The sequence below is a fragment of the Oreochromis aureus genome, linkage group 2 (genome assembly GCF_013358895.1).
Source record: "Oreochromis aureus strain Israel breed Guangdong linkage group 2, ZZ_aureus, whole genome shotgun sequence".
NCBI lineage: Eukaryota > Metazoa > Chordata > Actinopteri > Cichliformes > Cichlidae > Oreochromis > Oreochromis aureus.
Genome location: NC_052943.1, coordinates 7,419,801 through 7,447,030, shown reverse-complemented (window position 1 = coordinate 7,447,030; position 27,230 = coordinate 7,419,801). Strand labels below are relative to the sequence as shown.

Here is a 27,230-nt window from a genome sequence, read left to right as displayed (position 1 = left end):
CTGTGCTTCTCCCCTGTGAGCTCTGTGTTAATCCGTGGGATTTTTGGTTTGTTTTCTCTGAGTGGGTTTTTGTATTATGGGGCTTAAGCAACTGACCTAATAAAGTTTAGGTTTTTGTCTTTTGTTGTTGTTGTTACATCTGCCTTTGAGTCCTTAACCCGAATGCTTGTGAAAGATTACCCACTATATAACAAATATCAGGTGAAAAAAAAGACGTGCCATTCAGCTGGATACTCTTTTCTTCTAAGACCTGTACGAGGCACCACGATGTCATTGTCAGGTAATCTGATAAACGGCTGGGTTTATCAAATCAATGAAACTGTGGATACATCAAAATTAAATTTGTGTCCAACAGTAAAATAGACACATGTGAAACAAAATGTCGTGGGTATATGTGCGAAGGAAATAAATGATCGACAATACGTTTGCTCTTTTCAGTCTAAATTTTCCTGTAAGCTTTTCTAAGTGATATTTATGCTTCCCTTTTAAAGGAAGAGCAAACACAGCAATGTTGTCTCTATTAATTTATAGAGTTAGCACTGAAATACCAACTCTAGCTTACTCTCTTTCTGTGCTATAATCTCCCTGTGTATAGATGCTTATGTAACGTCAGTCTGCTAATATATACAACTTATTATCTCTAAAAAAGCTCAGTCTAATAAAAGAACTGTATCTTTAAGAGCCAATGATACTTTGCAATGCTTACACAACCAGTGAGCTGTGACTGGCATTGACAGAAGTCCAGAGGATACTGAGCACCACAGAAGCTGATCCCCCTCGACAGTAATATCCCCTCCCAAAATACTAAGGCACATAAAGCTGATTAGCCATCTAATAAATCAGATTTACCAAACAGATGATCTAAAATGAAATAATAGACCATGAGCCAACAGTTACAAACAGCTATAATCACTGTAATTGCAATACATGCCCCTGCCCCACAGACAGGAAAGTCTGCTTTTAGGTTAAACCAAGCTCAGTGGAACCAGTTTACTTTCATTCATGATGCAAATCCATACAAATTTTCTCTTGATACATAATTAATAAATCACTTTGTTATAACTGGCTCCCACTTGCTTAGTGATTGCTACAGTCTGTACAATTAGACCTGTTCCATGTTTCTGTGGAAAGCACCGTGAGAAACATTAGCCTCATGCTGACCCATAAAAATCAACATTATAAAGGAGTCCATCCACGCACACGCACAATCCAAACCCTAAAAGTGACAGCCAATGCTTTGGTCTGTCATCTGGCTTCAGCAGCGCCTCGAGGATTCAGTAAGTTTCTAGCAGTCCCATAAAAACTGGGAATCTCATCCCTGGTTTCAGATTGATGTTCACCCTGCTTTACTTTGTGTGTGAACTCTGGTGAGTGTGTCAGAGCTTTCCCTTACATACAAGTGCGATCAAGTTGCCTGCAGCTTTTACAGAGGAAATTCTTTCCTAAGACTTTCTGGATTTTGACCTGGGGGATTTTTCAGAATCTCTTTTACTGGTGCAAACCATGATTGAATAAGTCATTGTGGTGAAATGGACCAGTCACTGAGGGGGTTCCCACAGCTTGTGGGTAAGTTCCATGACACAAGAGTCTTCATCGTAAATACCTGTCAAAATGCCCCACTTTTCATGGATGACGTGCAGCATGTTTAATTATGCTGGCTATCACATACTAGAGCCCTGCACCTTCCCTTCTCTTGTTAATACTTGAGTAAGAAGAAAACTTTTATTCATCATTGTTCAGAAAGGAAGGGAGAAGCTGGCGAAATGGGAAATGCTGCCCATTATCAGTCCCTGGGTTATTTTTTCAGGCTGTTGGGGCAGCTGTCGGTGCTTCTGTTTGTCCCGACTGTCAGAGCTCCGAGGGGTTCTTGTCAGCCATGGCTATCTCCTGTGGTCACCCGAGCCTGGCTGAAGAAGATAAATAACCACCTCCACCCTCCTGTGAAGCAGTTTCACCATGACCCGTCTATCAGCCGCCTCCTCGGACCCTTTTAGCACTTTCTCTTTAATGGAAAAAAAAATGTCCTTGCCAGTGTCTTCGCTCGATTCAGAGAAATGGGATCTACCACAGGCCGGTGAGAGACCATTAAACCTGCGGAGTGACAGTGATGAAGAAAGCACACTGTGGAGACTCTGCATAAATGTGAACAGCAGGAACACCTATTACAGCCTGACTTACCGGTCTGGCAAACCTTCAGGCAAAGCCTGGCAGCTTAAATGACACAGAGCTTCAGCTTTTGCCCTTTAATCACACTTCTCCGTGAATGAGTCCTGTAAACTGATTTTGCATTATGAATGAAGTCATTCTAGGTTATGCCTCTCATTTGGATCATATTATTACAGCCATTTCACATGAGTGTTTTTGCAGCTGCCTATACTTGTATGTTAGCTCTGAAAATCTTGTAACAGTAAGCTATTCCCAGGTGACAGAACTGAACCTTCTCTAGTGGGTTATTTTCCACTGAGAAAGGTAAAAAAGGGGCAAAGAAAAGTCTGAACCAACAAAGCCTATAGTGTGCTGGGAATAAATATGAACCCATAGAATGGAAAACGATTCGACATAGTCTCTCAATTCACAGAGTAAAAAAAGTGAGAAAGACATGTAGAGCACAGATGGCAGGAGGAATGAAGGTATGAGTTTAATTACTTCCAGACACGATGCAAGCAGAGGGAGGTACAAGGTGCTGAAGCTGCGCAAAACACCCCGGGAGAGACGTCTGATGGGGATGAATATTATTACAAGTCACCTCAGTATGTTTGGTCTGAAATGAAATGTGGCAAAGGCATGAGCAGTGCCACCGATCTGAGCACTTACTCATAATCTCAAAGTGTTAATTGTTCAAAATGAGGTCAAATCGAGGCAGAAAAGAAGGCTGGAAGTTGCTCTGTGATGTTTTTCTTAGTTTAAATCGACATCAGTGCGAAAGACTGAGGCAGTGCGATGACAGCTTGCTGCTGGTGTCACCATGAATGACAAATCCAGGAATGGCTCTCTTCTACTCTTCATAAATCCATCACTACGTTTATATGAAAAGTCCTTCCCAAGTTTGCAGTAAGTAGTTCCATCTTGTGATTTACTGGTCTGACGTGCACCGTTTAAGCTAAAGAACTGTTTTAGTTTGCTCACGCTGCCGTAATGTGCAAAGCAGCAGCTAGGAAACATCTGAAATGCTGTTCAGTCAGAAGCAATCAGTAATGAACGGAGGAAGCCTCTGTAGCATCACAAACTATATATTTATACTGTAAATGTATACAGCCTGCGTGGTCTGAGCTGCTTTCATTTAAAGATGAGTGAATCATAATTTAGTAAACAGCGTAATTATAACTAAATGAATTTGAAGCCAACCTGCATGTATTTATCCATGTACCCTGAATTAAAGAGCTTTTCTTTCACTACAGGAAGATGTGCGCTTTAGTCAGAGCATGTCCTTTGCTGTTACTGCTCAGTAAAGGAAATACTGCTGGGTGAACTAAATTCATCTTTCCAGGAGTCTCTGTTTTTTTTTATCCTGTTGCTAAGTACACCCTATAACAGTTATTAGCCACATGGTAACTGGCCACTTCATTAGTTACACCTCACTACTACTGGGGTGGACCCCCTCAGATTGAACTGTTGCTACAACGTAAGATGGTCCAAATCCAAATGCAGCAACAGAAATTGAGACTCATCAGATCAGCCAATGGTGTTCCTCAGTTTCCTGTCTTCTGCTGCTGTGGTCCATCTGCTGCAAGGTTCAATGTGTTGTGTGCTCTTCTGCATACTTTGGTTGTAATGAGTGGCTATTTGAGTTACTTTTGGCTTTCTATCAATTCGAAGCAGTCTGACCACCCCACTCTGACCTCTAGCATCAACAAAGCACTTAACTGCTGCTCACTGAATAGTTTCTCTTTTTTCAGACGATTCTCTGTAAATCCTAAAAATGGTCGTGTGGGAAAATCCCAGTAGATCTGCAGTTTGTGAAGTATGTGTCTGACCTGTCTAGCACCAACAAGCAAAGTCACTTAAATCACCTTTCTTTCCCTTGCTGTGTTGCTCAGTTTTGAACTTTAGCCGCCCGTCTTGACCATGATACATGCATAAATCCACTGAGATGCTTCCATGTGATTGGCTGCTTAAATATTTCACAAGCCATTGCACAGCTGTTGGACACACACACACACAAACACATCCTACTTTTTTTTTACTACTTTATTCTTTCACAACAACCTTGGCTCATATTTTGGGCTTACGCGCTAATATCATTTGCACTGGGGAGGACGAATAAATATTTTATTAGGACCTTGCACTGTGTGACACAGATTAAGCCCTTAAGTTGCACGGCAGTGAAGCAGATCAGCATTGGGCATTTTGTTTTTGTCCTCTCGTAAATTTTGATTACGTTCTCTGGAGCGTTGATCCAAACAAAGAGCGAGCCTCTCTGTTGGGAGAATAATTCCTGCCTTGTTCCTACCCTATCTGCAGAGAGGCCCGGCAACTAAGCAGAAAGGCATTTAGATGGAAACAGGCTGAACCAAACAAAATCAGACACGACAGGATGTCACATCAATCGATCTGTAAGCTTTCGTGTATGCTTGTTTAATGGTTGAAGCGCTGCACAATGTTGATGCATGTTTATTTAGTGTGTTTAAACCCTGATTGATTGCAAGATGCAGCGTGTGAAAGAAAGAAAGTGCGACCGCAGCCGAGCGACGGGTTACAGCGTGCTTATGAGGGGTGTGAACCTCTTGAGATCCCACACATTTCCTCTCATTCTTTAACCTTTGACATCCTGATATAGTGAATTAAGATTAACAGCGCTGCATGACATTCCTGTGAATTAAGAAATATCCTGTAGCTTTCTAACTGCACAGAGCTACTCAGTCACTGACCTGTGATACAGACTCACCTCACTCAGCATGATAATCATTTAGCTTATAAAATGCGATGTGCATGGCTTGCTCGGTGGTGTATTGTCCATAAATGGAGAGAGGGAATCAGAAGGTCTGTATGTTCTTCCACTAATAAACTCAGACTAAATCAAACCCACCAAACTCCTTTTCTTTTTTGCAACATCCGCTGTTTGTTTGCTTTGGCTGCTGCAGCCATGTGAACACTGATGAGTGCAATTTCAAAACTGTTTAACACCAGAAACTTACTGCATTAAAACATCACAAATCAAAAGCATGAGTGCTGGCAGTGAAGAAACCTCTGTTTCCAGGGCAAGGCATCGCAGATTCATCTGCAGTTATTATTTCTGATTCCCACATTCCTGAGCTGCATTTCTTTCCCCCCCAAGAGCTTATTAAAGAAGGTAACAGCGTGGGCATATAGCTGATTTACTTTTTGTTATGTGTGAATCTTGGCTCTTGGTTCTTTGTGATTTCAACTTTGCCCAGACAGACAGACAGACTGAGCCAGCTGATTGTGGTTTGGGTTCAGTCTGTGCATTGGTACACTGGGTCTCCCACCATATGCTTATGGTGCTCTGGGCCCAAGTCTGCTCACACATACAGTTTATAAATGAGCATGCACTCATACACAGCAACAAAGCAACAACAACAAAATAGTACTCTGGGGTCCACTGGCAACTTAGATTCCCTGGCCAGTCTGTGGAAGCAATTTAGGCTACTAACTGCTGTAGTGGGACTTGTGCCATGTAGTATATTTAGTGTATATATTGGATTTGGAAACCCTGTGTGTGTTTAAATGTGTTACAAGGCGCCAGGCTGGCATCCAAAACCTGCTTGCACTTCAAATGCGAAATGAGTGTAGCCTATTAGGCACTACTATGTACTGACAGTGTGGAGTAATTAGGATTTGGACTGTCTTGTTTATACGCCTCAGACATATAAACATCATCAGACCACAAGCGGACACACCCTGATTCTACCAGGGCTTACTCATCTCTGCTTCAGACCGCAACTACCCTCTGAGGTAGTTAATGAGAAATACAGATGTCCCATTCACTGAAAATAAACAGAGGCAGAGCTGAAACATGCGTGAGCCTCAACCGAGTTAGTGCTACATACATACCGTATCCTTTAAGAGCAGCAATCAACCCGTTTTAAATCCGGAAATGGCGTCTCGAATGAGATGTTAGGAGCATGCACTTCAAAATATTCAAAAGCACGGCGAATTATCCCGGTGTTTTTGCCTGTGTTTATAGTAAAGCCATGTCTGTGCACGGCCTCATAGCTGTATCTCATTACATGTACTGAGAGCCGGTACGGTGGGGAAGAAAGCAAAGAGGGGAACGCATGTATGATTTTAATCAGTTAAGGCCAGAGCGAGCCCCTCTCTAATAACTTCTGGAGATGAATCCAGCTTGAGAGGGAATATAAACCAGATCACTTTGGAAATTCCACAACGGTCCGTTTGCAGCAAGTGCCCCTCTTCTGAAGGAATGCGAGCTAAGATTTCCCCCTCAGCTCCCTGGTCTCCCACATAGACAGCTGCCCTTCAGAGAGTCGTGCCACAAGAGCAGAGCCGAGCAGGCCGCTGGAGAGGCAGAAAGGGAGAGGAAAGACAGATAGACACGACGGCTAATGGCTCCTCTCCCAGCTGTATGGGGTCTGAGACATATAAACATGTCAGGAGAGGGTCAAAAGGGAGAGGGCATGGCGATGCAGAAAGGGAGACTGAAGGGCAAAACTAGGAATAAGTTGCATGAAGTTGGAAAATCCAGGGCTGATAGATATGTGAGGGAAAGAGAGGAAAAAGATATAAAAGAATAGAGGTTGGGAGCAGAAGGAAAGGCGTTTCCCAGCCTCGAGGAGATGGACTGACAGGACAATCCAGCAGGTGACGAGAGGTGGTGAAAGTCCAGACATGTTGCACCAAAATCACCAGCAAACCACACCTTCGGGATTACAAAAGATGCTGAATCTGTGCATTTGAAAAACACGCCCATGATCACAGGCCCGATTTGAGATGTAGAGACGTGCCTTTTGGTAAACTTTGGGTGACCTGCTCTTTGAAAGAGTGGTGAACCACAATCAGAATAAGTGCACCATTAAATAAAGTTAGCTTGTCCTGTGGCTGAAGGGTGATTAAGATGTTATTCCTAAAGCCTGGCAGCTGTTCAAGATACATTTTTCAAGCATATGACCTAGCCAGGCAGTCTCCACTGTGTATCCAACAATCCAGTGCCCGCAGTCAGTCCTCATCTCGCTGAAGGCTTTCAGGTCTCTGCACAAAGGATTTTGAAGAAGAAGGTGAAACGCGTTCACGCGGCTTTATAGCATTCCTCTATAAATCTACAGATCTAATCATTTTAAGGCTCAGACACTTACCAGATGTTACTGACATTTTATGGTACTTGAGGGATCCTTCGAGTATGTAAATCTTTGGCAATATGGAGTGCACGTCCATAATCTTAAGATTAACATCCCAGAGGAAAAGGCCAAATGTTGTGTACTGTACATCAAATATGAATGTAAAGTTACTATCGTGAGGAATCTGGACGTCTGAGGTAAGAAGCTCTGTGGAGTCTTTATGTTTGCATATCTCAAACAGAAATCTGTTTCCTTGACTTTTAATATTTGGAGACATGTAAGAAGTGCATCGACAAATTCTTGGAGTTTAGCGGAAAACCCAGCCTGGCATTTTTCCTGCATACTTTTCACTCTTTCTTTGGATTTTTTTTTTTCTGCCCGGGTGTGCATGGTGGGGAAATGGGTCAAGAATGAAACAAAGAAGTGGGGAGAGAACAGAGCGGGGGCCTACTGGTCCCTCAACATCCCTGCGTTGAATATGAAAATATATTATGGCATAATGTGTTCAGTATGCAAGCTTGAAGGAAACCATATGAAAAAATCCCAGACAAAGAGCCTTCTGTGTTCCAACTGACCCCCCCACCCCCATCCTTCGTCTGCCTCGACTGAGCGAGAGAGAGAGAGGGAGAGGGAGAGAAGAGGTAAAAAGGGGAGGTGTGCTCGCACACTCGTAGGAACTGAAAAGGGGCAGTACACACCCTCGCCGCCTCACACAGCCAGACGCACCGGAGTACAGGTGAGCAGCAAACCCAACCAACAAAAAAAAGAAGAAAAGAAAAGAAAAGGGAGGGGGTGTGGGGGGTTGCTTTACTGAATCATGGATTTTATCTTTGCTTGCACCAGACTTTGTCACTTGCAGCCTATTAAGTTTATCTTTATGGGGTAAAAAGACACTATCTTTGCTTGGAGAAAGAGGAGAGAGAGTCCGGGGAATGCGACGAACTGGGGCAGAAGAGGAGGGAAACTCTGAAAGTCTTTGTTTGAGTAGATGACAAACATCTGTGGCTGCTGTTTTTTCCCTTGGCGAAGGCTGTAGGCTTGCAGGGGTCGTTGGGGTGGGGGTGTTGGCTGGCTACATTAGCACTGTGGTCACTGATATCCAAGCCTATTGTCCTGACTGTGTGGAGCCCGCTCTGTGGCCATGTTATAGACTTGAACTTCACTGTGTAACATTAGAGGGTGTATCCAATTAAAGTCCTGACTGGAGACTGTATTGACTTACGCATATATAAGTAATTGCTTCCTGTTAACACAACAGGTGAGCCCCATTAACTGCTTTACGGGGGAGCAACAGGAGGTTTTGTTCTGCTATATGTTACAGTGTGTTACACAGATTAGCAAACTACACCTCCTTTATTTTTGCTGTAACGGGAGATGCTTTGAAACAGCAGAAACCTGCTTTGTTAAACGTCTCAGTGCGAAGAGAAAGCCAGTAGTTTCCTGCTTGCAACTTTACATTTTTAAAAAGTGTTTGTGCCCGCTGCCTTTGATGTCTAACAGTTTTTCAGATTATGACTGATTGTTTCAAGGAGGTGCCTCCCTCTTGGCACTGGATGACACACACCTACTTCAAGTATTTATTTTCACCTCTTGAAGTTCTCCACCTGTGACAACGAGAGCAGGATGAGCTGCGCACGAAGCAGACGCTTTATTACAAGGTCTTCCCACTGCATGATTTATGATCGCACTCTCGGGGGTCCTTTAAAAAAAAGGCAAAGGCAAACAGAGAGAGACATTTGTTCGTTTCATTGGGGACGACTCTTTGCAATGTTTTAGATGTCTGTCATCAGCTTGCACAAGCTGCGGCATGTTAACTATCACAGCCTCTTGAGGAATTATGAAGCAGGAATGCCCATTTTGGAGCACTAGCCCAAATTATTTTGTAGTGCTGCGAGGGCCCTTGAATAGCTCTTTGTTTAAGCAAGAGAGAGCGAGAGAGAGAGAGGCCCCGCTAAAACCTTTAGCCTTTACCGCTAAATGATTTTTTTTTTTGTATTTTTTTTTTGCTAACTGTAAAACATCCCAGCAAAAGACAGGCGATAGCAGACACGCAGCAGATCTTCCCCTCAGGGATTCAGTCATAAAGGCTTGCAGTTCAAGTCAATGCTCTGACCCGATGCCTCATTATAAGCTTGGTAAATGATACTCTTCAAGTCACAGAGTAGGTGGAATGCGCGCTCACCTGACATCCGCTCATGTGCGCCCCGAGCAACTGATGATGTACAGATGCCGTTGCTGGGGTGAAACTGCATGCGCTTTGTGAGCTATTAGGTGGATGACACGCGTTCTACTACTGATGCAGATGTGTAATAAACACACAAGACAACAGCCATGAGGGACAAATGAGTGATTAAGGTTTTGTAAGGGTGCCAAAAGCAATTTCTTTTGTGCGCCGTCACTATGTGAGACACGCCGCAGAGGGCAGAGGGATAGATATGCTGTCTGGTATGAATCCATCATGAGCTGACGATGGACAGGAACTCTGTGATTACACATTAAAGCAGCCTGCGGGGCCAAACTGTAAATTAGATCCTTGATTCCTGATCACGGAGGCAGATGGGAGGCATAGGAATATTGTGCAGGGGTGGAAGCCAAACGGGACAGGTGGGCACTGCGAAATACTTTTTGAACTTTAAAGTAATTGGAGACCAGGTGGTGGTGGTGGTGGAAGAGATATCAGACTATTAGGTATGGCAAGCACATAATCGCCAGAGTGGGATAGATATCACAGGTTTGTTTGGAAGAAGTACAACGTCAAGCTGTGTATTAACAAGCCCGGATGAATAAAAAGGAGAAAGAAAAAGACATAAAGAAAGGATTGGGACAGATGCAGATTTCAAAAGTCCATATGCTGGTGTTTTGTTTCCTGAGCCAGAGCCTCTGCTCATGTAGAGTTCTTACATCTGTTCCTTGTCTGTCACTTAATAAATATTTGCAGACTGGATCAAAGTTGGCAATCAACCCATGTTTAAACCAGGGGTGTTGGGACATGTCCTCAACATGTGTTCACCTATGTTCTCTGTGGAGACAGGAAACAAAGACAACTGCGAGTGAAGAAAAATATCATAAAACCACTGCAGGAAAGTGACACGGTGAAAGCTAATCTGAAGAGACAGTGTCGCTTTCTGAGTGATCCAAGCACAGATCGCACATCTGGAGGAATCAAAGAGCGATTGTCAGAGTGTCTAAACAATACCAGCCTTCATGTCACTTGACACGATCACGCCAGTAAGCTAGGATTTTTGTTGTTTTTTTTACAGCAGGGAGGTGGAGCAGGGTTTTGTTTGGCCTGATTGTGTCCAGGGACTAATGTGCAGCCCTGCTATGAATTTTCATGACTCAGTTGTTATTTTACGAAACAAAAACACAGCCTTCAAATGATCCAAACAAGTTTACGGTGCTTAGACACCTCGAGAAAACAGCATTGCTTTACTTCTCAGGAATCTCAGAAAAGGCATTTAAAAATAACAAGTGTGAAATGTGTGTGTGTGTAGTTTTTGAACAAGCCTCCCACTCATGAGCAGTGACTCACAAGCAAAAATGAAACCCCAATCAGCTTCGAGGTGAGGCAAGTCCGATCAAGGACAAGGAGATGTGCAAACAGTGGTTTACCATTACAAATGTTGCCAGTGGCTCCTATTGGCTTTGAAGGAGGAACATGACACTGCTGATCTAAAGAAATACTCTACAGGGTAAGAGTGAAGGAGGATGTGTGCCCACTTGATGTCACTGCAAGATATTCACGTCTTTGTTTCTCTCTTTACTTCACGCTGAATGGAAAGCTTAAGTCCACATTCACTTTCTCAGTGTGCTCTATCGCATCGCAGACCCTGAGGCAGGGATAAAGTTGTGTCTGACAGGTTTAATACACAGTAGATCCCCAACACTCAAACCTGAATGGACTGCAGCCTTCCTCCCTTCATGGGAGACAACAGAGTTTATCAGACTCTTTTTTTCTAAAAGGCGCCTCTCGTTTCCGACTTTGCACCATTAGTGTGGCTGCACTTCAAAGTGAGAAGCCTGATCTTTATCTCTGAAGACAGAGAGTCAGACTCCTGCCGTTTCAAAAACTGAGATAAGTTGAGTTTGATGCTTTTATTTTTGGAAGTAAACTAACTAAACTTTCATCAGAAGAGTTAGGTAAATGATGTTCTTCAGACCACGTCATTAAAAAGTCTTTAAATATCAGATGGCCTTCCTGAACCCAACGAGATTAATTCAAATCGTGTACGAAGCAGTGGAATTTTTTAAAATAGACAACATTGGTTAGATGTATCATCCAGTTTTTGTTTTTATTTTATTTGACATAACTGCATATTCTCCTTTTTCTTGCAGGCGCTTCTGGGCATACAGTGAACACAGAGGATGATTTGATAAAAAACACAGCGATCTGTAATCCAACAAACAGCCAAACTGGTGGAACTGTTGAAGTCTTAGCTGCAGCCCACTGATGTGTTTCAGTGGAAGTCAGAACATCCGCCGCATGAAATAGGAACCTTCATTCTCACATATGGCTTTCCTCAAAAGCAGAAGAATGAAATCGATCATTTTACTTTCAGAGACCGTGTCTGGCTTTAATGCCTGAGAAATAACACGGGACACCAGACGAAAGCAGCCCTAATTGAATGCTTTTGAACACTGAATACAAACCAGCCTCTGCAGTGACCTTTCCAGTATGAAATGCTATTCCTCACACGCACCCAAAAGCAGGAAGCCCCTCATATGCACAGCTTCCCTGCGAGCCATTCAAGAGTTATGATCTGTGAGATAAAGGGCAGATCCCTTTTCTCCAAAAGAAAAGTCATCTGCGAGTTGAAGATTGGGGTGCAGGCGAAAAACTTGTTTATGTGACTAAAATAGAAGAAAAGGAAGAGCAACATCTGGGAAAGAAAAAAAAGGAGTATTAAAGAGATGCGAGCAGAGAAGCTTGGACTCTTTCTCAGCCCTTCGTGCCAGATTTTTAACAGAGCTCAACAATCTTGTGCAATTTTCGTGGCATTTGTCCATGGGAGCTCATCCAATGCTCATCGAAGCTGACCCTCCTGGGAGGTCCCATTAGATGCAGGATAATACTTCATGAAGACCAAAGCAAGAACACGCTTCTTCCGTCAAATTTCGGCTGTCTGCAGGACAACATTTGGAAGAATTATTGCTGAAAGGGGAGCCGTGACCGGAAACAGAAACTGGGAAAACTGAGCTACTACCTTTCCCTCATCTTCTGCGTGGGTGTTTTCTTTCAGCTAATTCACTGTTTGCCAGTAAGGAGTAAAACTTCCATCTTTCACCAGTTGCTTCATCCTATCGGGAGAGGAGACTGAGCCGAGTGGGACGAAGCACTAGCATTTCTCCCTCCCGTGTTGAGGGCTTGTTCCTGCTGCGACAGACGGCGATGGAGATGGAGAAGGGACATACGTCCATCAGGAGAGGGGTGAGCTGGAGCCCAGGGGGCTTGAGAAAACCTTTCCAGTTAACTCAAGACATGCAGACCCGTGGGACAGACTACAATGCATCATGGGAGAAGACAGGATTCAACAAAGAACACATGAGCCGGAAAACAAGTAAGTGCTTGTTTATTTTCTATTTTCTCTCCTTATTTGGACTTCTTACAAGAAAGTGTAACTCTAAATGTGTTCAGTAGTTTGTTTGTGGTGCTGCCTTTAAGGTGCAGTGTGGCTACAAGGAGTCCAGACTCATCAGAGCAACTTGACACAATGAACTGGTCTCTGAAACATCTGTTTCCGTGTCATAAAAATACAGGTTCTTGTAGCAGCTGTGCCAATGCAATCATGCCTCACTGCTAAAGGGCTGTCTTAATACACAACCCGGCCACAGGCAATAACAGGCTGTGGGAAACGTTGTTTGGAAATGCCCCTTTTCTTTTTACCTCTACAGCTGCCAACTTAACTTCAAAAAACCTGTTTTAAAATAGTAATGTTGAATCCATGAAAAGACACAGAAAACATGACTACTGCTGGGTGGTGACAAGTTTTTCAGATGCACTATTCAAAGTGAGTAAAAAGGCATTGTGCATTAAAAAGGTTCACAGCCCTCGAATAATTGTTCCTGATATGGATCTATAGCCTCTGGGCTTCCAATACCCTTCCCATCACTCATTACTCACTAATTAGTTTCCTCAAATGAAACAGAGATCACTAGAACAACAAAAAGGCGGCGAAGAAAGTGGACAACTGCTCCGGTGGGATCTTTCCTAACACGTGAAACAGTAACGCTATGAGCAGAGCTTGGTTTCCACCTCTGAACTGGATTTCTTTATTCCTCCCAGGGGGATCTGCTGAGAGTTTAGGTCACATTCAGTCTGGTAGGATCTCAGGACCTCTGTTAATCCTCGTCTTTCCATACCGCTTCACGCATCACCCGCAGGGGCCGGTGCTGTCATCCATGCTCACCCCACAGCCATCACCCGGAGAAAGATAACATCCGACGGGGTAATCTGACCTTTGATACACAAAAGCAGGGTTGGCCTCCCTGACTTAAATCCCGCTGCCGTGAGGGCGGGGGGAGCTTTCCTGTCTGATCTCACCCGTGCTGGGATGAGGTGATGGGGCAGAGGGCAGAGGTAGAGAAAGTTGGAGGTGGAGAAGTAAGGAGGGGTAGGCAATATGATGTAGGGGCTCTTTCATCGCTGCTGAGCGCTGAGTTTTGACTCTAATGTTGGACAGGAAATTCCTATCCCACTCCTGCAGGTTGGAGGCCTTAGGGTTCAAAGAGGGCAGACACTTAGTTGGAGCGAGTGTGAGACGTGCACTCAGGGCAGCAAGGGCAGAGGACATCAGACAGAGATAAGCTGCTGACTACTTACCGCTGATTGCACCCATCTCCTGAACTTTCAAAATAAAGTGCAGCCTCTGTAAAGCTTCCTAAAATGAAAGACTCAGATTTGTCAAGCAGTCACGTCCCAGTTTTTTTTATACATATATATATAATTAGGGAAGTGGATGTGGAAGTGCGATGGCACAGATCTGAAAAAGTAAAACAACGCTGGAGGCTGAGTGACAGACAGCACAGCCTCCAGCTACACGCCCTCCCTGCCTTTCCCCCCTCCTTCCCTTCCTTTCCTTTCCTTTCCCTGCCTGCCTGCCTGTCTGTCTGTGTGTTGGACTGCAGGGAAAAAGAAATCCGATCCCACCTCGCTCCAGAAAGGGGGTGTGAAGCTATCAGGCGCAGTTAAATTGAAAACTCTTGTGGAAGTACTACAAAACAGCGGAGCCCTGAGTTTTCACTTGAAAAAGGTAAGGGATTAGACACTAGAGTGGATCCAGCAAGAGAAGCAGGCTTTCAGAAAACTCAAGAAATGTGAGAATATGTTAACATGTTGAAGCAGCTTGTGCTTGTCTGTTTTATGAAGAAATATGACTTACTACTGGCAGTGTTTTTGTAGAAGACGCTGGCTCATAAGCTTAAAGTTATTTCTCCTCATAACTAAAAAGGTAAAGCTCACTGGGATTTGTGTGTAATCATGCGATCTGTACTTTTAAGCCTAACCTGAGCATTTTTTTATGTATTTGTTGTTGATTAAAATATAACTTTTATGCAAAATAACTGCAGCTTTTTTGTTGTTGGAATTTTCTATAAAATTACCTTTAAAACTTGAGAATTTAACGCTAATTAAAATCAAAATTCAAATTAAATAAAAGGTACCTCTTGTATTTTGGTCACTGATGGGATTTGCTCCTGAAATGCTACTTGATAACAGAGCTGGCTCCCACTCGAGGTAGATGTTTATAGCGAGGACACTTCATTTCAAGCCTCTCTGCTCTGGTATATTCAGGTAGCGTGAATTATAAACAGCAAATAGCTCATAAAAATGGTCATTGGGACCCCTGGTGGTGCTACTGCTTACAGTGACGACAATGATAAAAGGCAGCGAGTATACATAAAGTACCTGTGAGATAGGTGGGCTCATTTCTGTGTAGCAGTCTATAAAAGAAGGTGATTTATGCTCATGCCAGTAGTTATGAGAGGACTGCTTGTCTAAGGTGTGGTAATGTGTTTATCCTTGTTATACTGGAACAAATATCTAATACGGGGGATAGATCATGTTGGTGTCAGGTGCGTGATTTAACATGGTCTATACTTATCCATTTTTTTGCAGACATAACTGCCGTCATCATCGTTATTATCACAGAGGATAACTTTGTTAACACGCTGCTTCTTATTAGAGCAGGTCCTGGGTGCGTGGTTAATGAAAAAAAAAGAGTGGATGGCACACGTATGCTCTTGAACTTTAGCTAAGTTTATGTAAAAGAAGCTCAAGGATACCTCACAAGGAGCTGATTCAATTACTGAGGGCCAGATTTAGTCTGTCAAATCAGTGACAGATGCATATTATTCCTTTTTACTGGGGGGAATGATCGTGTTGGCTTTACACTCTGTGCCAGGAAAAACTGCATGCCGACTCAGTTCTATAGGACAGCTTTACAAGTGACTGATTTATGCATAATTATTATGATTGGCACATGATTACATCAAATAATGTAGCTGTCTGGATTCATCACCTTAATAAATGAAAAAACAGTCATGGCTGAGCTAGCTGTCTGAGAAACGTCCTGCAGGGATTTTAAATATCTTCCATCAGAGTAACATGCGTTCGGTGAATAATCTACCAGATGTGTCACCATAACAACAAAGAGACTCTGACTACAGGTTTTATAGAGCTAAAAAAAAGGCAAAAGATGCAGCTTTGATTTTCCTCTCGTGGACTTTGAAGAGTGATGTGTTCACTATACTTTAAATGGGAACATTTAATTGTATAGTATGTTTATAGAGGGCAGTGAAAAAATGTGATTTTTCTGGGGTTAGTTTTAGATTGTAAAAATGGTCTATTAAGGGTTTGTGCTGCAGTTCTGCACAAATTAAGTACAGAGAGAAACCAAAGGCATGCTGGAAGCACAGGCAGGGAGTTTTCTCAGTGGTGGAGGAATGCTCAGGGAGGGACTGCTGCAGAAGGCAGAGGAAATAGCTCTGCTGCCTAAAAGGGAGCTCTCAAGCTCAGAAAACAAACTATCATTTATTTTATAATTCCAGTAATCAGCAAACCTACGAAATCAAGGTAAGACACCGACTCGCTGTAATTTCCCTATTTTGCAGCTTTCGGCATTGACCTTGATCTGTTTTTGGTGTTGTTTGTTTTAATTTTCATTAACTTTAGTAAAGCAGCTGTTGACATGTTTATTTCAAATGCTTCTCCACCTACGTCCCCTGGCTCATTGCCTACAGCTCTGGTCTGCTGAGTCAAATGTCCACAAGGTCTTTTTTTCCCTTGCTAGATTGGTTGAAATCAAAAGTACTCTGAAATAAAAAAAGGAAAAAAAAGCAATCAAAACCACATGGTGCCAAAACAGTTATGTGGGTTTTAAAGAGAATATTTCTATCCCACACTTGTTAAAAATCGCCCTTTCTGGTTCTGTCTATTTGTACATGAAAACAGTTTGGTAAACTTTAATTACATGCCAGGGAGTTGTCTCTGCATAGCAGCACGTTGCCAAGTCTACAGAGGTCTTACTCCCTTTATTATTTAATATAGACAAGAAGGCAAAACTCCTTTGTCTTTTTCTTTTAGTTGAACTTCCCTTGTGTTTTCTCCTGTGTGTTTCGCTTTAGATCTGACCAGGAGTGCCAGTTTGTCAGAGAAGGAGCTAAAGGAGGCTCGCGTCAAGAGTCAGATCATTGCTGCTCAGCTCACCGTCCCTTCCAACTCCAAGTCCAGGGGTGTGCAGCTCTTTAATCGGCGTAAGCAGAGAGTCAACGCCTTCACACTTGAGAGCTGTGGAGAAAGGTCAGACGAGGACAGAGCTGAGAATGTGAAAACAAACCCCCCATCCAACAAACTGACATGGGCAGAGAGGAGCAGTGAAGAAAAGGACAGAGATCTAAACTTAAAGAACACGACCGCTGACAAGTCGGTCTTCTCGACACCTGCAAGAGTACACTCAGTGGGAGATATCATGGATGAGCCGGCTAAGGATTTCCACAAAGAAGAAGACACTGATGACAGTGTTGTACAAGAGAGACACTTCCTCCCTGTCAAGGAGGAGCAAGAGGAAGAGGCACGACATCAATTTCATGAGGATCTAGAGGATGAGGCCGAGCGCGAGACTCCGCCAGGGAGTAAAACCACTGATGTGATAGTGTCAGTACATGCTGAAGGAGAAGCAGAGATAAATGGGAGGCAAACAGGGCCAGATCCTGCTGGAAAGCTTCCTAATGGCTGTCATGGTGTCTCTGGTCCTGAGAAGGTGTCTGTGCCCACATCTAAGCAGGCAAGCTCCTTCATCAATAGAACTGCCAGACCTTTCTTCTCTCCGCCCACAGTGCAGTCTCCGGAGATCGTCAGGCCTGTCATGGACATCCCCCCTCCTCCTTCCTACTCCACACCTCCTCTCCCTGCTTTTACTGTCCCCCAGCCTGTGGTGGCCTCACCTGCTCCTCCGCCTCCGTCATATCCCACACCACCTCTACCAGCTTTTACAAACCAGCCCCCACAGACTTACTACTCCAGTCCACCTCCACTGTCTCCTGTCATGTCTCCTTCTTCTCCTCCGCCATCCCATTTCTCTGCTTCCCAGTATTCACAAATGCCCCATTATGGCCCTCCCACAGCCCCAAAACCCTCCACTTTTGTTCCTAAGCCATCTGGGGAGACGAAGATGACAACACCAATCAAAACAGGAATACTTGAGGAGGGTGCTGCCAGGAGGGCAAATAAAAAGTCAATGTTCACATTCAAAGAGAAACCGGTGGTTGCTCCAAACCCCGAGCTACTTTCTCTAGTGCAAGGGGCGGATGAAAGAAAGAAGCATGGACACAAATCTGTCCCTGAGCCAGGATCTGAAGAAGAGTTACTGGCTCTGGGTGCAGAAGCCTCCAACTTCCTCGCCAAGGAAGAGGACAGGACAGAGGGAGCAAGAGCTCCAGAATGGGCCTCCTGTCTCAAGAGCTCAAGGACCCGACCGAGGGCAGAGCACCAACCGGAGCAGTCGCTTACAAATGTGTCCGGAAAAGGTGCTGAACTGTTTGCTAAGCGTCAGTCCAGGATGGAAAAATATGTGGTTGAGAATCAGAACGCAGGCCAAATTAGAGCTCCTTCTCCCACAATGTCTCTGCCACCATCTTGGGTTTACCCATCAAACATGCCTGGTAGGGTCAAAGCTATCGCTAAAAACTCTGACATGTGCACTCAACTTTCACAAAATCTCAAGGCGCAACAAGCAGTCAAGCAGAAACCAATGAAAAAACCTCCACCACCAGAGCCAGTTCCAGAGCCGCTACCTTTGGAAAATGGTTGCTCCAAGATAGAGATGGATCTGTCGAGACACCAGCCATACCAGCTTAACTCTTCTCTCTTCATCATTAACCCAGTCAAGGACCCCATCAGTACCCTACCCAAAGGAGCACCACAGGCCAGGAACCAGCTCTCCACTCCAACTTTCTCCAGACAGACTTCCCTCCCTAACAATCCTCCCTTTAACTTTAGTGCCCAGTGCATGTCTCCTCAAATACCTCTCAGCCCTCCAGGAGGACCAGTTTATCCTTCAAATCCGACATCTGGTCAGCCGAGGATCAGCTCTCCGATGCCTGCTTTTTCTCCAGACAGGGTGTCCTCTCCCCGGTCATCAGTACAGGCACCAAGGCCCACATTTTCTGCCAAAAAGGCAGGGATTGCACCGCAGGTGTGGAGACCCTCTTTGTACCGTTTTTAGAAAATGTGTTGAAAGAAAATGTTTTCTTTAGATACTAAACACATGATTGCAGAAGTGATTTTAATAGGGCTAAAACTTACGATTCATTACGCTGCCTGTTTAACGTGTGCCTTCTTCTTTTTCTTGTGCCTCTTATTACTATCATCCCACACATTATAGAGAATTTATGTGTCTCTTAGACATTATGTAACATCTTCATCAAACTACTGACAGATTAACAGTTTTAGCCATGGCTATCTGTATCTTATCTTCTGTTCAGTGCATATTATTTGTCTTTTTTGTCAGTAAAAAAACCCAAAGACTGGTAATTATCCTCCGAAAATGTAAAATGTGCCTCAGCGTAATGAAAATCGACTGCCATTCCCAAAGCCGCGAAGCACATCAGCACTCAAGAACGTCCATTTTCAGCACATTTTAAAATATGATGAGAAACAGCCTCACACTTTTTCCACTGGGCACCCGGGTGATGCTGTTCACAAAGCACTTTAACAGATGGTCTAGCATCTGCTTTATGATCTACGATTTGCAATTTAATGCTGTTCACTGACATGAAAGTTGCAGCAAGAGAACTCCTTTTATGTCTTTATGCCTTCATTTTAATTTACTCTGCTTTTCAGCATGCTCTACTTAACTATATGGTGTGTGCCTGAATTCTTTGGTGTTTCAAATCTGCCTGCTATATATATATTTTTGTTTTTCATGACTTGAAGCAGTAATTCCGTCATCAAACGCTGTTGTTTCAGAGCACAGGGACTGTGTCTGTTTCATTTCACAAACCTTGATTCGCTGCTCTTTTCCGTCTGTTCTATCCGATTGTTTTATGTACGACTGAACCTTTTCTTCCTCTGATTAAAGCTTTATGCTAACACTCTACACGGATTCCTTTCTGACTTTTTTTTCCTCATTTCCTGACTTCACTGGCTTTTTCCAATGTTAATTGTTTGTCACTTTCACTTATTTGCCTTTTAAGCAATCACTGGAAACACAGTAATAAAATGTATACCTCCTTGAAGTACACAGATAGCTTGCGGCAGGGGGGGCAGATCTATTTTGTTACACAGCGTGTGACATTTAAAGTTCTGGGGGGAAAAAACGAAGCTTTCCATTACAAGATGTTTTTTTCCCTCCATAACAATTTGAGTTATGCGTGTTCATGTTAAGGCCTGAACTCTGCGCTGGCTGGCCTTGAGGGGGTCAGATTTAGACAAATGCTATGACTCCTGACCTGGGCCTTATTTTCTTTCAAAGTAGCCTTGAACATTTGAAATAAGACCATTAACATTCGTCTTACTAGACCATAACTTCTTGGGAAGGTGATCCTAGCAGGTCAGTTTCATCATAATATCATACTGAGTGGGAGTATTCCCTAATTAGAATAGACATAAGATGGATGCGAGCCTTGCTTCTGTCAGGTAACTTCATATCTCTGCAAAGGTTATCCTCTACGGGAAAGCCAGATGACAGTAACCTGAGAGAGACACTTAAGACAGGGCCTGTGTGTGCTGGTAGCCAGGGGAGGCTGGATAAACACATACAGAAGGAGGGAGTGCACAAACATAACCTGAATGCTGCTGAGGCACAGGCTCGGCACAGTTTTATCATCACAGATTCAATTATTAAGATTATTTGGTTGATCTTCTGGGTGTATTGTGTAAAGTTTCACCTGAACAGACTCTCCGAACAACACATCCTGACACAGTTTAACTAAAAACCTTTTAGATTAATTTACTTATCCCCATGCTTAACAATACTATAGTCTAACTTTTTGTGTATTAATATGCTGTGTTTTTGAATATATGTTTTCTAAGAGATTAAAGAAACACTTGTCCTGATCCAACAGACACCAAAGGAGTCCAGTCCTGCTGAAGTTCCCAGTGAGACACCTACACCAACCAGGACACTTAACCTCACAGGCAGCCCGGGCGGCCCAGCTGCTGGAAGCTGGACTTCTAGCCTCCAAACAAGCCCACCGCCCCTCACTAGCTCCATCCGTTCAGTCACGTCCCCTGTATCGTTTCGTAATAATTCAAGATGCCAATCGCCTATGAGCACTCAGAATATCCTGTTTTCTACAGTTACCTCCACTTCCACATCCAGACCCTCACAAACATCCACAGCCACCTTTCCACGCTCTCCTCCTTGGGGTTCAAGGTGTCAGTCCCCAGTGGTCAGCCAGTCCGCTATCATTTCCCCGATTCCTGCTTCCCAAACTTCTACATCTCCTTCTCCCCTTTCTCCTCCTTGGGGTGTAAGGTGCCAATCCCCAATGGGGACCCAGAACAACAAGCCCTCCACTGGTTCCTCATTTTCTGCATCTAAACCTCCCCAATCATCTACAGCGACTTCACCACACACACCTCCCTGGGCATCTAGATGCCAATCCCCAGTGGTGAATACCCAGCCTTCCACTAGCTCCTCAGTTCCTACATCCAGACCTTCCAAAACAAATGTATCCACACCTCCTCCTTGGGGATCAAGATGCCAATCACCATTAGTAAGCCAGAAGGTCCAGTCCTCTAGCGTCTTAGTTTCCACATCCAGACCATCCCAGTCATCCACAGTCACATCTCCTGTCTCTCCTCCATGGGGCTCACGTTCTCAGTCTCCTTCACACTTTCAAACCAGTTTTTCTCTCTCTACCACTAAACCTCTGTACACATCCTCCGTCACCTCTCCTGTTTCCTTGCCCAAAGACAGTCGCTGCATGTCTCCCACAGTTAACAACTTGGACTCTAAAGCCAACCATCGTCTGCTGGCCAAAAATATCATCAACGCAGCCAAACGTAAAAACAGCCCTTCTCCTGGTGCACTAAGCGGTCACAGTCTTCCCATCTCATCTCTGGGCTACGATGGTCAAAAACCACCCGTCAACCTCTTCCAGTCACGGTCACTGGGGGCACAGTCCCCTACTTTCACCAGCCCTCCCCCAACTCCAACTCAGAGAATCTGTTCTCCTGTGCGTCTCTACAACACTCGCTCCCTGACCGACTCCGACGCCTCTGTTGAATCCGAAGACTCAGGCCTCCGCTCGCCCGGCCTCCACTCCTACAACACTTGTCCCCGCGGCTGGGGCGGCAGCCTGAGGGTGAAACGAAGCACCATCTCCACTGACCTGTGAGGGCGTTATTGAGTGTCGACAAAAGCACAATTTCAGATTTCATAGAGTTTTGTGGAAGTAGATCACCAAGTAACCGAGTTTCTAGAGACATTTCATCAGACTAATGTTAGATAAGTACTACATAAGTAACTTTGATTGCAGATCCTATAATGGTATATGTTGTATCGAGGTAGTTTATAGTATTTCATATGGCTCACATTCATAGTATGGCCTGACAAGAACAAGCTTTTTACACAACACAGTTGCTGTGGCTTGTATGCTTCTTACGCGCCAAAAAAGTGCAAAAGACTCAAAATAACCAAAGATATTTCAATACATATTATACTTTCACAACAAACATACAGAATCTTCACCGTCGATACTGTGTTTGAAAAGTGTTTGAAGAAAAGTATCCATTTTAAACTTCATTAATGAACTAGTTTGATGACGCAAGTAGAAAATTGGGGTTGAGACTTAAAAATGTTGAAGTGTAAGGAAATGAGTAACATGTAAATATACCCCTCAAGTGAGTTTATACTGCTTTGGTTGAGCCATTCTCATTGTACTGCTTTAGGATATGACCAAGCAGTGAATTGATAAAATGACAACTGATTTAGGCAGTACCGATTATGATGGGTTTCCTTCCCTTTTCCACAACAAAAACACAGCAGTAGATAGGTAGCACACACGCATTTATTACCAGCTGTAACCACTGCAAAGTAAGTAAAATGCATAAATATCACAGTGCAATAATGAGTTTAGCAAAGCGTATAGACGTTGCTCTGATTTGCTGAAATGAATGTAAGATTTATAGACAGACTGACGAAGAATGACAGAAAAAAAGGGATCGTTAAATACAGAGACTTATGTGGAGGTAAGACAGGGCATTGATACAACTGTTCAATCAAACACTGTTTCCGAGTTCCAAGAAAGATGTCAAAATTGTTGTATTTTTTGTTTCTTTTGCTGTTGTCGACAGAAAAACGGTTGATTAAGGATTGAGACAAGGAATGGATTAAAATTTATATATTTCACTGAGAGCCTGTTAGAGAGAAGTTCAGAAGTAAAAGTGGATGTCACAGAAGTGTGTGCTTTAAGCTTTTTTGGAGAGGAGGGAAAAAAGATTTTGAAGAATGTTGTACGTTGTAAAGTGACTGTCAGAAGATGATTGGAGGACCAGTATGTATTTGAAATGCATATAAAAAATCAAATGTATGTTCTCGTTCACTTTTATTGTTTCTCTTTGTACTTGATTTGCACTTCTTTTCATTCCATTTCAGGGGCTAAGAAGGGGTTGTTCAAAAACTTGATTGCTCTGAGAAGTGTCACTCAAACCTTGCAAACACTTGTATACTGTAAAAAAATAAAATAGCCCACAGCTGGAGAATGCATAATGCTGACATGATGATGGTGGCACTTAGCCGCAAACATACCTGCTGCCAGAACGAGCTTTATGTTTCAAGCGTGGAGGCATATTACACCACCTTCTCAAGTCGTTCGCTAGCACAACAGATCATTCCTTCATTCCCTGACACGCAGGCCAAAAGCATCAGCACATTTCTAAATATTTACCCTGTGTGTCTTTTGAGTGACGGGGACTCCTGCTGCACAGTGACCCGGCTCCTTAAGCAGGATTAGGCCTATCACTGTCACAGCTTGAGTTCAACCTGGGTAACCACTAGGTGGACTGCAGAAGTTCTCAGACTTTAACAAGAATTGTTATAGTTTTGAATTTGAAAGCAGGGTTTTTTGGGAGTGCTTTGGGAGGGGGGTGGAGGGGGGGTGGTTGATTGCATGCCTGCATTTTATAACCCATGTTGCATAACTGTATGATCTTTGAATGATTTTATGCAGAATAAAAAAATGCCACACTAGATTAAATATTTTCAGTTTGTCTTTGCTATTGTATTTTATAAAACCATCACCCTAATGAGGAATATAATGGAAAATAACCCACTGTGGCCAACTTGTACATGAAAGAAGTGGAAAAGAGGGCCCGTTATTCTACCCTGGAACACCAGCAAGTCATTGGTTCAGGTATGTGGATGACACCTGGGTGAAAATCAAATCGCAGTACATAACACAATTCACTGATCACATTAACTCGGTGGACCAACACATCAAGTTTACAGAATTGGTGAACTTGTTGTGAACTTGAGTCTAAAGAAGGCAGGCTGGCCTTCTTAGACTGTGAGATTTTACTGAGTAATGGGGATATTTAAAAGTTGATATGTACCGTAAACCTACACATACGGATCGGTATTTAAGGTTTGACTCTCATCAATCACTAGAACACAAACTGGGTGTTATCAGGACGCTACAACACAGAGCGAACACCACCCCCTCAGATACAGCAGCCGGGGTAGCAGAAGAACATCATATCAAGAAGGCCTTGAGTAAATTTAAAGGATGCTCTCGGCAATCCAGGAGAAAAGAAGGATAACTGCTGCCCAAGCCAAAACCCTTAGTGATCCCTTATGTGTCAGAACAGTTGAGACACATTTTTTCTCAACACCGCCCCTCTGTGGCTTTTAAATCCCGAAACAAACTGCCCCCAAAATTGGTCCACCCCAAGAATCCGGTCCCCCGGCACAGAGTAATATAGTGTATGCTGTTAAGATCCAGGAGGATTGCCATGATTTTTACATCGGGGAAATCAAAAAACCTCTGGCTAAGCGGATGGCACAACACAGAAGAGCTACCTCGTCAGACCAGGACTCTGCAGTCTATTCACACCTACAGGCCAGTGCCAACTTTTTCAATGAAGAGAATGTTCACATCCTGGACAGGGAGGAACGCTGGTTTGAACGGGTAGTCACGGAGGCTATTTATGTGAAAAGGGAACGACCAAGATCAAGAAGGGGGCCTAAGGGTACATCTTTCAATGCTATGATTGCAGCCATTTCCCAACTCTCTGTGAATGGTACTCACGGCCAGTGTTGGGCAAGTTACTTGAAAAAAGTAATCAGTAACTAATTACTGATTACTTCCCCAAAAAAGTAATCCCGTTACTTTACTGATTACTTATTTTCAAAAGTAATTAATTACTTAGTTACTTTTTAAAAACACAATTTACAACCTGAATAGGTGATAAAGCGATAGATCTTTCAGCCCAATTCTACTTTTTCTGCATAATCCATCATACAAAATGTAATCAAATGGAAATGTCTCTTTTTAAAACTTGTTTTATTAGTTTTAATCTTTTAACTTTATGCATCAAGCAAAAATTAAATTATATGCAACATTCTCTGACTGGAAGAAATTTGTTTAACATTTAAACCTATTTTCTGCACATTCCAGCACATAAAATAAAATATTTTTTTGTGTTTACACTCACTCTTTCAAATAGATGCAAGTAAAACACAGCAGAAAATAAATAAAGTCAAAGGCTAGTTGCTCTATTTTCACCTGTAAAGTAGGACGGGAGTAGGTGGAGGTTTAGCCTGGTGCAGGTGTGCCGCAGCGGTCAGTGGAAGAATCCGCGAGTTTCTCTGTGAATTTCCCATTACAGTCGTAGCGCACTCGGCGCTTGCTTGGAAGTTAAGGGTTTTTTTTTCGCTGTAAAAAGAAGTTTTCTTCCCACGCACAACGGACGCTAATGTTTTTGTCACTTTTTATGGAATCAAACTCAAAATAAGGTCAGTACTTCCACGCTTTAAACGCTGCACGCTCATACTCTCTCCCGTACTTGATATATTATCCATTGTTGATCTGCAGACAGCTGTTGTCACGAACGTCGCACTCGCTTACGTCACTATCATGAGACATTCTCTTAAAAACTCACGGTTTTAGTAACGCAGTAACGCAGCGTTCCTACGGGAAAGTAACTGTAATCTAATTACCGTTTTTGCAATGGTAATCCCTTACATTACTCGTTACTTGAAAAAAGTAATCGGATTACAGTAACGCGTTACAAGTAACGCGTTACTGCCCATCTCTGCTCACGGCAATTGATCAATGGTCACTGATCAATGGTCATGACAATTTACATATTAATGATCAAGAAACTGACCTTACAGCCATTGTTCATCAGTGGTGCTAGTTTCAGTCATTATGTAACTGTAGTGTTTATAAGCTGGTGGAAACCTGCAGTCAGCTGAGACTGAAGAAGTCTCTTGGATTAGTGGCGAAACGTTTCTCCCACTGAAAACACTGCATCCTCATGAACTGAATCAACTTTTTGGGAACTGAAAATAATTTAGGCTGGAGTAACATTTCCCTAGCTATGCCGTATCTAAATAAAATGTGAAGCTGGTCACGGAAGATAAGTAGTAACACATCCACATTTACAATGTTAAATTAGTGTTTTTAATCTATAATCAATAAAACTTTATCGGCCTCTAAATATACTATTAAATGTATCACTGCAACATTAAGGCCCTTAAACAGTTGCTCCTTTAAACTTATATGGCAACGTGGACAGTGCATTTCTAATTTCATAATATGTCTTTGTCTTGTTACTAGGTGCGGGTTTAAGCCATATTGAGACAACGTAGAGTAACGGATGAAAATATTACATGTAGCTAATAGCTAATGCAGGCTGATACTGTTTGGTTTTACAGTCTTGTGCTGTGTTTACTGTCAGCACAACATAATACACATTTCTGGCGATAGAAGGCTGGCATGCCCCAGACTGGAGCACCCAGAGGTGAAAAGGAAATGCATTTATCGCAGGATCATAGACTGCCATCTGTAGGACTCCAGACAGAAGTTCAAATGAGCCAAAGTTGTTCAGAACAGATTGTTCACTTCCTTTTTCATTTGATCACGTTTCACAACATTTCACACATTCTGCAGTTATCTATATTTCTCCTTCGCTGACTTACTTAAAGGAGTGAAATTACTCAGCCTGTCATGCCAGAACATTATGGCTGAAATTATGAATATATAATTGCGGTTGAGTACCCCCGTTTATTAGAGTGTCATTCCTAATCGACCTTTCTCACTGCAGACATTTTAATGCGTCGTGGCAGGTGTAGGCAAATGTGTAAATAATGACAATTAATGAATGATACTTTCCTAGAATCTCGCTAATTATTAATCATTATAGATAATTGTTAATATCATTACTCATACTGTCCTGTCCCGTTTTTGTTTGTTTGTTTGTTTTTTATTACTGTGCACTCCTTCTTCAATTTGAACTCACATTATAAACCCGGC

At 43.1% G+C, this 27,230-nt stretch overlaps 1 protein-coding gene across 1 annotated transcript; it reads left to right on the top strand.

Moving 5' to 3' along the window:
- Positions 1-7,852: 7,852 nt before the first annotated feature.
- LOC116324530 (synaptopodin) lies at positions 7,853-23,944 on the top strand. The gene is made up of 4 exons (XM_031745145.2): positions 7,853-7,989; positions 11,589-12,811; positions 16,875-18,943; positions 20,814-23,944. The coding sequence occupies exons 2-4, from the start codon at positions 12,643-12,645 to the stop codon at positions 22,089-22,091; spliced, it is 3,516 nt and encodes a 1,171-aa protein (XP_031601005.1). The 5' UTR covers positions 7,853-7,989; positions 11,589-12,642; the 3' UTR covers positions 22,092-23,944.
- The last annotated feature ends 3,286 nt before the right edge of the window (positions 23,945-27,230 follow it).

What these genes read in the sequence shown, in the direction of transcription:
- LOC116324530 (XM_031745145.2), top strand. Translation starts at nt 12,643, where the DNA reads ATGGAGATGGAGAAGGGACATACGTCCATCAGGAGAGGGGTGAGCTGG. An exon ending in ACACATGAGCCGGAAAACAA is followed by an intron (nt 12,812 to 16,874) that starts GTAAGTGCTTGT and finishes GTTTCGCTTTAG; the next exon opens with ATCTGACCAGGAGTGCCAGT. An exon ending in AGGCAGGGATTGCACCGCAG is followed by an intron (nt 18,944 to 20,813) that starts GTGTGGAGACCC and finishes CTGATCCAACAG; the next exon opens with ACACCAAAGGAGTCCAGTCC.